General features: G+C 38.7%; 1 protein-coding gene across 9 annotated transcripts in view; it reads left to right on the forward strand.

Annotated features, from left to right (window-relative positions):
• AOPEP (aminopeptidase O (putative)) overlaps positions 1-13,633 on the forward strand; it is a gene marked incomplete at its 3' end in the record, with an annotated part of 188,651 nt that overhangs the window by 62,393 nt on the left and 112,625 nt on the right. For 7 of the 9 annotated variants that reach the window (XR_014592548.1, XM_083884198.1, XM_083884202.1 and 4 more), the window contains 2 exons: positions 9,512-9,701; positions 10,886-10,995. Coding sequence is in view for 8 of the 9 variants with exons in the window: in XM_083884198.1 (XP_083740324.1) it covers positions 9,512-9,701; positions 10,886-10,995 (300 nt within the window). Of the gene's footprint in view, positions 1-9,511; positions 9,702-10,885; positions 11,000-13,633 lie in introns of those variants that run through there. The other 2 variants (XM_083884201.1, XM_083884205.1) reach the window with 2 other exon arrangements.

The raw sequence follows: 13,633 nt of genomic DNA on the forward strand, positions 1-13,633 counted from the left end.
AGATATCAGAAGATTGCTTGCAAAATACACCATTCTTGGTTTCCATCTTGCTTTACTTCCCAAGTCAGGATCTTTTAAGCAGATAGGATATATTACCGTGATATGAGTGCAGCAGGATATCAGCCACAGATAAGTTGTTTTGTGATTTTTTTGTAGAATACAGTTAAAGGTTTTGACTTAGCACTGTCAGAGAGTGTGTGCTCTGTGTGTGTTAGAGAGAGGATGAGACATAATTGTTTGAAGAAATTAGTTGTATTATTACCAGATTGTTCATTTGCAAACAACAAGTTGGGTGGGCAGGTTGATCTTCTGGAGGGCAGGAAGGTGGGGGTTGTTTTTTTTCTCCCAGGTAACAAATGACAGCACAATAGGAAATGGCCTCAGAGGAGGTCTGTATTAGAAAAAAGTTCTTCACAGAAAGGGTTGCCAAGCATTGGAACAGGCTGCCCAAGAGAAGTGGTGGAGTCACTTTCTCTGGAGGTATTTAAAAGATGTGTAGATGTGGCTCTTAGGGACATGATTTAATGGTGGACTTGGCACTGGTGGGTTAATGGTTTGACTTGATCTTACAGGTCATTCCCAAATGAAATGATTCTATGATTCTATTTTGTGGCGTGCTCCTGATCTTGATAGTCAGGTCTAGGGAAATTCTTGTAACTTTTCTGTTGCAAGTGATAGTTTCAGTCTGTGGTGTGAACGTTGTATATTTTACTTGGACTGCAGACGGAGAAGCCGATCCCTAGAAAAAAGCTAGAACTTGAAAACAGATCTTGTTCTAGAAAACAAATTAAACGTAATAAGGCACTATTTTGGCAAACCTGGTGCAAAAATTAAAACCTCCAAAGTGTTTCTTGTCTGCTAGATGTGCATTTTGTTGGGCAACTCCATAAATACCTTGTTTAGGAGATACAACTCTGCGTTTTATATTTCATGCCCCATGACACCGAGCATAAAGCTAAGAGAATTTAATTATGTGGAATGAGTTGAGTTGATAGTCTTCCTTTAGGCTGATCCCACATTATTTGTGAGTGAATAAAATTCTTTCATTTTTGAAGCACACAAAGCTTGTATCCTTTTGTTTCAGGTCACTATGATTGGTCCTTTTGTGGTAGCAAAGTAAGCAGTTATATCTCCTAGAATGTAAAAATTAAATTTGTCATCTCTTGTCAACATTTTCAATGTGGATTTATTTATTTTTATTCGTCATAAAGTTACAAAGCTATGTTGGTCTCTGAAGAGACTTTATAAAACTTAAAACTTTCTTTCTGAATAATGTGCAGACAAACCAAATAAATTCTGATCTGTAAGTCCAAGGACATAGAAAGGTGTCACAGTTGTATGTGATAAATGCATACTTCAAGGTTGTTGATTTGGTGTTAATATGGGATTGAAGATATTGAGAAGGATCAAGAACTGTTGCAAACCGTGCTGTTCATGTGGTGGTTTTTAGCTTAGGCTCATATTGTCTTTTTACTTTCACTATGTAAATTCTTCAGTTTTATGGCAAGTATTGCTTTTACTGTTGAACAGCAGTGGAGTTTATCCTGAGAGAGTTTCACCCTCATTTATACATATCGTCACTGGCCTTGTTTGGTGCTGCAAAATACACAAGACAGAAGAGATTACCATTTCACAGAGTGGATGCTGCTTGAGTGTTTAAATTTAGGCATGTGATTGAAATTCACAGTTTGGATCTTGAATTGCAGTACTGAGTTGACTGTTACTATCCTCCTTCCAAAACACGGAGGTTAGTTTTCTTTCCATGTTGCCTACCCTACTGTATTGCTGCATGACGTACTGAGTAAAAAGTTAGCCATCTAATGACTTTCAGCTATAGCTTCTGTCACTTTTTGGTTTCTCCCTATGATGTAGAAAGCAAAACTTTACAAATTAGCTTCTGTTATTTCTGGAATAGTGCTCAGAGTATTCTGCCAGATCCTTGTCTTTACAACTGCATCTGAATAATATATGTTCAAGTTTCTGGTATACTGCAAACCTAGGAGGTGAAAAAGATTGTAGTTCTCTCAGTACTGCACTGTGTACACTAGACCAATTGAGATTATAGAGGTAAGAAAGTGGATGTTGAGTGTTCCTGTGTCTATATTCCAATGGCACAAGTACCTCCAAAGATAAATTAGGCTAACTTTCGAAGTCTGATGTAGATACTGCAGACATCATGTTGATACTGTTCTTTGTATCGCTGGAAGAATGTAGTTTTGTTGTGGTTTGACAGTGGCCAAATGCCAGGCACCCAGAAATTTGCTAGCTCACCCTCCCCTGCCACAGCTGGGCACAGAAGATAAAGAAATTAATGAAAGGTTCATGGGTTGAAGATCTTATAACACCTTTTCCCCCCAGCCCCTCCCTCCTTCCCACTGACAATACAGGGAGACAGGGCATGGGGGTTTTGGACAGTTCATCACTGAGATTTTTTTCCACTGCTCCAGGAGAGGAGTCCTTCCTTTGTGAGACCGTGGGGTCCTTCCCACGGGAGACAGTTCTCTGTGAACTTCTTCAGCATGGGTCCACTCTCATGAGCAGCAGTCCTGCCAAAACTGCTGCAGTGTGAGTCCCTACCACAGGCACACAGTCCTCCTAAAACTACTGTGGCTTGGGTCACTCTTCCATGGGGTGCAGTCTTCCAAGGACAGGCTGCTCCAGCCTGGAAACAGGGAGCCCCCTCTCTCCACCGAGTCTCCCACTAGATCACAGCCTCCTCCAGGCATCCATCTGCTCCAGCATGAGCACCTCTCCCACGGGCTGTGGGTGGGTCTCTGCATCCCCTGTGGATCCCCACAGGCTGTGGGTGGATCTCTGCATCCCCCATGGATATGGCCTGTGGGTGGATCTCTGCATCCCCCATGGATCCCCACAGGCTGTGGGTGGGTCTCTGCATCCCCCATGGATCCCTATGGGCTGTGGGTGGGTCTCTGCATCCCCCATGGATCCCCATGGGCTGCAGGGGCACAGCTGCCTCACCATGGTCTCACCACGGCCTGCAGAGGAATCTCAGCTCCAGAAGCTGGAGCACCTCCTGCCCCCTTCTTCTCCACTGGCCTTGGTAGTCTCCACGTTGTTTCCCTCACATGTTCTTACATCCTCCTCTTTTCTGACTAGAAGAAAAAAAACTGTGCATGCCCACTTTGTTTTTATTTCCTTCTTAAATAACTCATTACAGAGATGTTACCAGCTTTTCTAATTGGCCGAGCTTTGGCCAGCAGCATGTCCATCTTCAGAGCCATCAGAGACTGGCTTTGCTGGACATGGTGGAAGCTTCTGGCAGCTTCTCACAGAAGCCACCTCTGTGATCCCCTTCTACCAAAAACCAGGCTGTGTAAAAACAATGTAAGATTAAAGGCAACTGATGAGAGTTGGTACAAACTACTTGTGAAGAACTGTCATTTAATTCTCTAATTTTCCCAAATTACAGTAATCTTTAAATGTATACCTTAATTTTAATGTGTTCTTATGAAAATATTTGAGACCTCCCCTGCTCTCTTCTACGTATTTTTAAAAGGGATCTTTTAGAACTACAAAACCTCTCACCTATTTATTATCTGATTACATTTTTTCTAAACAGAAAATTCAAAGTATGATTTTTAAAATATACATATATATATGTAGGTGGTATCTGTAATAGTGATTATTGGTGCTACTTTTTGACTTCAGAAGCGTTATGTGATAATAGTCTTGGCTCTGTTATTTCCAGAAGTATGTAAGAAAATGTATGTACAGATTTCTGTATGTAAAGAGGGAAAGACTTCTACTTCAAAATGAATGGAAAAAGTTTGTTAGAAATGAACTTCATGTTCCCATCTTAAATGCATATTTAGGTTCTTGCACATACATTTGGCTAGGGTTTGTGCTGTGTGTCTCATCTGATTATGTGTGAGCAGCCAAAGACACCACACTGTTGCAGACTGTGTGGAAAGGAGCACTTGTGTCTAAGTCATGAGTCTAGAGAAAGTTTGGAAAAATTGCTGTTAGAGATTTGGCTTTTCAAATGGGCAGATTAATGTTCAGTGCTTTAGGACTCTTTGGAAATCTTTTATTTGTTCAAGAGACTATCTATTAAGGATGTCTGCATGGGTGGATTTGAATGATTGGAACATCATGACTCTTTGGCCTTTCATGACAACAATTTCTTTCCTTTTGGGACTCAGTTTTTTCCTTTATATGCATTCATGCCATAGTTACAGTGTTGAGATTTCCCTTAACTGCAATTTAACTGGGAGGGGGAACTTGTTCTGACTTCCAGTTGAATGATGAGAATATCTAAGTTATGAACTTGGGATTCTGGTCAGAATAATCCTCTTTTGCTTTGTAGGGTAACCAAGTGTATACTTGTCAAAAACAAGTCTTTAATTTCTTTTTCTCTTGGACCCATTGGAAACTTGTCCAGCTTCCTGGGAAGGACTGTTAGAGTTGTTTGGGTTGGGTTTTTTTTGTTAACTGGGAGAGGATTTTCATCTTTCTTACCCATCCAGCTTGCCTGTTCTTGCTTGCTTTAGAAACTTGAACTGTACTTGCCCGAGGCATTTATAAGCTGCACAGTCCTTGTCAGGTCTTGATGTAATTTCTGAGGTGAATCATCTTTGTCCATTTCTAATGTATGAATGGATTTCTTTCCTTTTCAATTAGAAACAAAGAAATGGATATCAAGCGTTATAATTTGTTCCTAGTAAATCAAACAGATGGTAGGAGGTCCAAATTTCTCTTCTTGTTAGAATAATTTCGGGGGGGGGGGGGGGGGGGGGGGGGAAGGCTTTTGGGTCTTGCAACTTAATTACCAGTCAAATTATTTTTCACTTAGACACTTTCTTGAATTATTGAGTGGTTTAGGAGTAGCACTGCTAAGTAACAATGTGCAATTAAGAATACTCAAAATGTTTTCCCAACACAGAGAGGACATCACCCTGTTCAAGTGAGTCCAGAGAAGGATCGCCAAGATGATTAGAGGGATAGAGCACCTCTCCTGTCAGGAAAGGCTGAGAGAATTGCATTTGTTCAACCTGGAAAAGAGAAGGCTTTGGGGTGACTTAACTGCAGCCTTCCAGTACTTGAAGGAAGCCTATAAGAAAAATGGAGAAAGATTTTTTTGCAAGAGCAGGTGGTGACAGGACAAGGTGGAATGGCTTCAAGCTCAAAGACAGAAGGTTTATATTAGCTGTTAGGAAGAAATCTTCTCTATGAGAGTGGTGAGACTCTGGAACAGGTTTTCCTGAGAAGCTGTGGACTCTCCATCTGTGGAGGTGCTCAAGACCATCTTTAAGATCCTTTCTGACACAAGCCATTCTATGGTTCTATGAACATTGCACATCCTAGATGATATTAAGAAGGTAGTTTTGGTTAGTATGAGTGAAGCAGATATTTATTGAAAATAGAGAATCTGTGCTTTAAACAAATACACAGATGTAAACTTCAAACTAATAGGTGCTGGACATCTTCCAGAGATGTGTTCAGTCTAATAAAATTACTCTTGAAAAAAAAAAAAGTGAGAGCATTTGAGTGGTTTGAATTGGAGGTTGTATTGTTTGTTAAGGGCAAACAAAAGAAAAGAAGTCATTTAAGGTGTTGTCAGGAAAGGAAGTTGCTGGCTCTAAAATTAAATTTGCTGCAGCACATAATCTTATTTTACCCTTGTAGGAAGCTGTACTCATATTCTTTGGCCAAAATTTAACTCATATACATTTTTCTTACCGAAATGATTTGTAATTCATCTGTAAAAGAGAATATTGTCTAAATGTGATATTTCTGGTTTTTAAGTGATTGGAGAAAGCAGTACAATCTTTATTGTACATTTACCTACAATAGACTTAAAATGCAGACTGTTCTGTGAGCCAGTTTATGAGACATGAAGATACTTTTGTTTTGCATAATCAAGTGGCTGAAATGTTGCCACCAGTATGTCTGGAATGTTATTTACTTGAATCTATTTCTGCGGTTTTTCTTTGTAGCACTGTACACATAGCACAGCTAGGAGTCATTTACTTAAAACTGACCAAAGCATGACCCTCAAAACTGTGGCTATTATTCTTATCAAGGGCTTTATAAGAAAAGATTTATCATGTTCTGTAGCTTCTGTGCTCCCACTTTCCCCCCACATCTCTCTCCCTTCATTCTCTTAAATGGAATGCATTTGGCAAAGATTTGGAGACCTGCAGTTTTTACTTGCTTTTTTTTTTTTTTGTTTTACATTATTCCTCAGTTTAGTACTTTAACTTCTTACATTGTTTCTTACAATGCCATCTGATTGAAATGTATTAACTTTCTTGGCTGGGTAATTTTTTTTTTTTTTTTTTTTTTTTTTTTTTTTTTTTTTTTTTTTTTGGTAAGGAAATAGTTGTTGAGTATGTTTTTCTGTTTAAGTGTGTATCATATTAAATGGTCCCACTTCCAGACATTCAGCTGGTTGCAAGAAAACTGTGAGTGTTTTAACACTTCCAACGGAAGAGTTGGATGAGTGGGGAAGCTCTTTGAAATGCTGACAAATAATATTTTACTCTTGGAAATGTCTTAAGGCCATAGACTCCCCTTCCATGCTTGGAAGACTAGACTTAAAGACCTTTGGTCTTGAAGGTATGCTTATATTTTTTTTTATTTGTAACTGAGAGAAAAGTGAGAAAAGAGTTGAAATACAGATTATGGATACCATAGGTTAATGCAGGAACACTCTGTGAATGGTGGTCTTAATTTGTGTCCTTGCTACTCCCTTACGTGACACAGTGCCTCGTTAACCCCTTGCATGTCAGAGGGCTTAATTCTGCTACTCTTATTTGCTGGGTGTACTTAGTGTCAAAAGTTGTATCGGTTTTGAGATGTTAATGTCTGTAGTGTCTGTAAGCAGAAATTGCCTTACAGTAGCACATGTCTTGGGAATTGCAGTAACTTGCAGTTCAGGGTATTTTCAATACCAGAGTGACAATTATAAGTTTTTCCCCACAATTTCTTCTTACAGTGCTTGAGTACAAAGCAGAGTAGATACAGATTGGGTTGTGCCCCTGCTGTTGTGAAAAGCAGATATTTACTGCTTCTTCCTTCTGTGGTTGTAGTAAAGTATTCTCTTATCTCTACATTTGCAAAAATTATCAACTCTTATCACGAGATGGTATCTTCTTAGCTTGTTTGAAGTTTTAACAAACACGTGTGCTTTACTATGTATGACACTTTCTGATGCTGATTTGTTTTCTTTATTAAATGCTCTTCTCCTTTATTTATTTCCATCTTTGATCATCTAACTGATAAAACTTGTTGCCAATATTAACACTGCTCGTATTTTATTATCCTAGCTTATATAAAAATGTTTCTATTGAAATAAATTAGTTTTGTAACATGAAAAATATAAAACTTTGGTTTAAGTTACTTCTTACAATTAATAGCTGTTTGATGGTTGAATACCGTACAACTGTATGGTGGAATTTTAGTTTGGTTTTCTGCCAACCAACAATAAAGTATGACTTAATTCCTACAGATTCCTGAGATATAAACTATTAGGCATGACCTAGCATGCATACAATAATAAGAAGCTAACAGGCTAATGAAGCCTACCCTGAAGGGAGCCTACAAGAAGGACGGAGAAAAACTATTTACAGAGCACGTAGTGACAGGATGTAATGGTTTCAGGTTTGCAAATTTCTATTTTCTGATCAAGGAACCAATTAGTGTAGTGGTTTGAGTGCCCACTAGAACTATTTACTTTGTTTCTGCTCTGAGATAGGATTAGGAGTAAAGCAAAGCAGGCTCAGACTTTAAAGGTTATAACGAAAAGTTTCTTAACAAAACTACAAGAGAGAAAAAAAATAATAAGATCAGGAACAAAACATTCAAAACACTTCTTCCTTCCCCACAACTTTTTTTCTTCTTTCCACTGATAATGTATAAAGGCAAAACTTAGGAGGTATACTTATGTCAGTATACCACCTTCAAAATACTCTTTTATCAGTACTTTTAGTGAGAGAAGTTTATTTTGTTTTGCCATGAAACCTTCTTTACAAGAAAAACAATTTCCTTGTGGCTTTTAATTCTCACAAAAGCAGCCACCCGGGAATCTGCATTTTGTGAAGTCCCTCCTATATTATGCAGCCTTCCCACAGTTGCATTATGGGCCATGTAAACTCAATGGTTTGCTCATCGTAAAGATGAGCCGTTCAAAAGCAGAGATTCTCTTTATCTATTTTTAAAATCATCTCATTCTCTATCTTTAGAAACAGAGATTCTCTTTTTCTCTTCCTGTGAGCAGATTTTCATCTCCATCTCATCTCTCTCTCTCTCTCTCTCTCTGTTCAAGCTTTTCATAAGATCACAGCTATTTTCATATTTACTTAGTTTACTACAAATGCCTCTGTCTTTGTTAATATTTGCAATCTGAACATTCCCATCTCCTCAATGCATATTTCCCACGATTTAAAGGGATATTATAGCCCATTATCGTGGTTTTACAAAAGAGTAGATGCCTAAGACTAGGCATTTTCTCATTCTCCTTCCATCTAATACTCAACTCTTCCTTCACTGACTTTGATGTCTTCATATTGTCTCTCTCTATGTCTCCATTCTGTCATTTTCTCTCATTTAAGAGAGGATTAGTGTTTTGCAAGTTTATCTGTGCAAGGAAGGAGTGAGCATGCTCGCCCAAGCCTGCAGAGGGTCAAGATGTTTTTTTTCTCCCGGGCAGCGGCCGAAGGTGGTAAATCCGGGCCGCGCCAGGATCCTGCGGTTCTGCTGCTGCGGGGCGACGCTGCCTGGCTGCAGAGCTGCCCCTGTGGGGAGGAGCAGCTAGGATCTCAACAGCTGCATGCCCGTGGCTGGGGTTCCTCCCTGCCCTTCCTCTGCCTGGCAGCCGCTGGCCCTGGGGGAGGAAGGGTTTGGGGGCAGGATGTTGACAGCCGCTGGGCCCTTCTCCCGTCCCCTCTCCCCGCCCGGCGGGCCTGGCCCTGGGCTTCTCGGGAAAGGGCCTGGAACACTGCAAAGAGGGGCCGGGCCCGCTTGTGACCTCTTCCCAGGCAGGAAGAAAAGAGGGCTTTCCGGGATTTTTCCGAGTTTTTCCCCTATTTTTGATCTGTGTAGTCCAGAGGCATATCCAGCTCTTTAATTCGTTCCACAGATTGTCAATATTCGAAGCTAGTCACTGACTGGTTTTGCCATGACTTTTCTTCAGTCAATGCCAAATCAGCACACAGGACAAGGGGGAATGGCTTCAAACTCAAACAGAGTAGGTTTAGATTAGACACTAGGATAAAGTTCTTCCCTGTGAGGACAGTGAGGCACTGGCACAGGATTCACAGGGAAGCCATGGATGCCCCATCCCTGAAGTGTTCAAGACTAGTTTGGATGGGTCTCTGAAAAACCAGGACTAATAAAAGGTGTCCCTGTTCACGGCAGGAAAGTTGAAATTAGAGGATCTTCAAGGTCCCCCCCAATCCAGGCTATTCTTTGGTTCTGTCACTGTTATGTTCATGCAATATACACTGTAACAGGTCAGTAATTGATTCTGTCACTCATTTCTTTTGTGCAGCCCACACATCATCTTTCTGTCACAAAGTGTACTGCCAGGAGGAAGCCATCTCTGTGGAACACGTCTGTGCCACGAAATTGCTCATGCTTGGTTTGGGCTGGCCATTGGTGCTCGTGATTGGACGGAAGAGTGGATAAGTGAAGGGTTTGCCACTTTTTTAGAAGATATATTTTGGGCTAGGGCACAACAGGTAAAGTGATGACATGTTGCTTCAAAATTAATGTGGAAATCAGAATTATATGCGAATTAGATATAAATTAAACCTCCTGTGCTGTGAAGTAATGTATTTAAAATGATATTGGAATTTGCATGCTTACTTGATTTAAAAAAAACCCAGTGATCCACAATGAATACAAATCTTTACAGAAGTAGAGGTCAGTGCAATTGAGAATAGAAACATCTGTTTGTCAGTCATTACCTTCCCATAAGTTTTCTTGCTGTATACCTGAAACTGGAAAAATCAGCAGTCTTACTGCATATTGTAATATTCCAGGTACCTAACTAAAATTGTTTGGTTTTGGCCAATGGATAACAAAAAGAGTACCTCAAAGCAAAATGGAAGATAATTTTAAATAGGCCATACTGGCACTTACACTTTTTTTTCTCTTCTACTGCCCACCAAGTTACTGTCCTACCAGAGACTTAGAAATCACTGCCTGCCTTAAGGTGACAAGTTCATAAAGTGCATATCAGCTAGTAAAATGTTTTTCTGATGCAATTCTTACTTTTGTAGTACCTCTGCTTGCTACTTCAAGCATTTCAGTTGTGACTGAATGTAATGCAGGGTAATATTAACTGCTTTCCCCAATTTCCCATCTATTCTTATAATAGAGAAACATATATATGTTCAAATTATGTTCAGAATAATTATTTTTCAGCTGGCAACCTGGAATTTATTTCATAAATAGGAATCTCTGTTAATAGTACCTAAATAAACGGGGGAAAACAAAACAGGGAGCTTTCATGAGTATGGCAGAAGTATTAGGAAAGAGGAATGAAGCCAGGACACAATGTAGCTCTTTGCTCTCAATTTGGGACAAGTAAGGATGCAACCAAAATCTCTGTGCCAGGTATCTCTACTGTAAATTCAGTTCATTTCTTGCCATCACTAAAAGGAAAACAACATACCCATCTCTGTCCTCAGTCAGAGATATTTAACTGACTATTGATTTGCTGTGCACAATGAGACTTTTGTTTTCCTGAGTGCTGCTATTATCTCTCATAGCAGCAACTGTTGTTTTTTTTATTAAGGATATTGGTACTGTTTCCTGCCTTTTCTGCACATTAAGGAGAAACAAACCAAGTTTTTGTTCTGCAAATTATTATTGTCTGTTGGCAAACAGCAACCAGTGATCTGTGTTTTTTATTTACTAGCAGCTGTCACATGATGAAATAAAAGGGCAACAGGAATTGAAAGCTTTACTTCGCTGGCACAGACTCAGAGATGAAGTGCAAAACTCTGAAGAAGAGCTGCAAGTTTTAAGGTAACAGTGTGATAGCATCATCATCGCTTTTATGTGTTCACTCTCTCCTGTTTTCCACATTTTTCCCCTTCAAAAGAGATCCATCCAAATCATGTGATTAAATCCACTGCATTTCCTTATTTCCTTCTGATAAAAAAAGAAAATGCAAATTAAACTGACGAGGTTATATATCTTGACTATAATACAGTTGTTTCTCCCTTTGTTATAGAAAGCTTTTAGAAACCATGGGATTTAGTTTGATATGAAATGTCTCTAAGCAGTTTACAAAAGCTTCTATTCAGGGAAAAAATAAAAGACCATTTCCTGAAAAAGTTCACTGTTGGAAGCCATAACAGAGTCATTTTTTGTGGCTGAAGGCAAGTATGTGGATTAGTATGGTATCTAACTGCCAAGCTGAGTGAAGCTTTAAAAACAAGGGAAAAGTATAATATATAAGCCATATAAGCTTACTTTCTCATTAGAAATTGCTAATATTTATAGTTAAAATAGATTTTTGGTCTTTAGGTACCAGATGCTAGACTCAAGGCTCCTTTGTAGATAGCTAAAGACGGTCTTTCTTTGCCAGTGATTAATAATCTGGGCTGTTCTAATTGGTGTGTTAGGAATTCTCCAGAGTCTTGGATCTTGAGTGTTGGTCTAATTTCAAGATCCACTCTACAGCTTGTCTCCTCACGGTCTTTGACCAAGAATAATAATGAGTTTACTAATCATAGTTCAAGTTAGCCATGATTTCTGACCAAATCATGGAAGTACAGGGATAGATTTCAAACTATTATGTTGTCTATTCTCCTGCTCTGAAATAAAGGCACTACACACAGACCATCCTAAGTGGGTTTTTACTAACATGCACTTAGAAGGCTCCAATAAAAAAGTTTCTATAAGAGAGACAAGCTGTATTAGTGTCTCAGTTAAGTGTTAACAGATAATCAAGTGTTAACAGATAAAAATTGCTTCCTAATGCACAACTGAAATACTGTTTATTTCAAACAGTGTAGATTTAATTTCTTTCTTTTACCAAGTGGAAGTGAAAAATAAATTGATACCCATCTTCTAGATTACCAATTTTTAAATGTTTTTGTAAGACACTTGGCATTTAATTCATTTAAGGTCTGCCCTTCTTCTTGTGCTTGCCCAGTAGAACCTAAAAGGTTCTTATATATTTGGACATTCTAGAGTGTTCACCAATGTTGCTAATCTCCTCAGGGTAGGAGATCATGATTTATGTCAGAATGTTGAATTACCCTGACCTGAGGCCTGGTCAAGGCCTGGTTTGAGGCCTTGTCGGGGCCTTGGAGCCATGACGCAGATAAAATTCTTGTAGGGTTGTGGCGCAGTTAGGAAAGAGTTCTTAAGGTGTTTGGGAAAAGATTAAGGTTTGAAGGTCACTAGGTGAAGTACTTAGTAGGCACATGTGTAGCCACCTTAATTGTAACTAAAATAATGTGTGTTTACATTCTTTCTCTCGCTGTATGCCAATGACTGAGCTATCCAAACTGTAAACTATATAGAAGTGTATAAAAGACGCCATTTCTCTTGAAATAAAGGAGTTACGTAGTGTTACTCACATAGAGTGGACCTACGTTTTCTCTGGCCAGTCCTCCCTTTTTTTTAATCAAGGTTACCCTGGCAAGACACCAACACAGAAATTCCTCTCTAAGGCCTCATGTAATCCAAAAGCATATTCACCATCTGCATAACTGTAGTCTTCCGTTGATCTGTTTTACTTTATGTTTATTGATTAATTAGGTGTTGATGTTTATTGATGTGTCTGTGTAAGCAGAGTCAATGCAATTATACAGTTGTGTAAATGTTCAGGTGTTTAATTTGACCAGAGTTGTAAATGCAAAAGCAAGCTTAATCAGTAGTTGTTATACAGCTGCTACCAACACAACTATCAATTTACATGCTGAGGTTTTATTTGTTTTAAATTTTTTTAAAATATTGGTTCTTGGGATATGATGCTTATTTGGATAAGTGTTTTCTGTTTTCAACACTGTGGATTCAAATTTGTTGTCTTTTTTGTGATTTATATAGCTCTTACTTTTAATCAAATGGTATGTGATGTAAATTTTCAAAATAATTTTCTAAGGGCCCTGGTCCTTTGTAGTTTGAAACTCAAGAAGGGTTTATTTTTCAAAATGCAACTTAATCTTTCTCTTGAATTGCACATATGTTAGACATAATAATAAGTATTTTTCTTACCTTTTGGATAGTAGTATTCCTAATGCTAATACAAAAGAATGACAAATTAATTTCTCATTTGAAAAATTTGTCTCCATTAAACGCTTCAGGCCAGGAACATGACGCGACTTTGTGATTCTGGCCATTTCTTTTTCTCTGATATTTCTAGTTCCTTTTTATTGCATTCAAGGACTTCCTACTGATTTCAGTCAGATATAAATGTTTGCTACTATTTTTGTGTCATGGACATGAGTAAGTTCTCTTTTCGCATATTTACTGGCTTCTTTTTTTTCTTTTCTTCATCCTTCTGAAAATATGTCCTTGTGCTTTCCAAAAACAGCATATGAGAGAGCAAATCTCTGTCCTGGCCCTTGGTCTGGGTTGTGAGTCTGAACTGAGGCTTGGGCTGGTTCAAACTTGTGTTTTTATACAGGTTATTAAAAGTAAATTATAACTG

This window comes from Zosterops lateralis, assembly GCF_965231275.1.
Source record: "Zosterops lateralis genome assembly, chromosome: Z".
Taxonomy (NCBI): Eukaryota; Metazoa; Chordata; class Aves; order Passeriformes; family Zosteropidae; genus Zosterops; species Zosterops lateralis.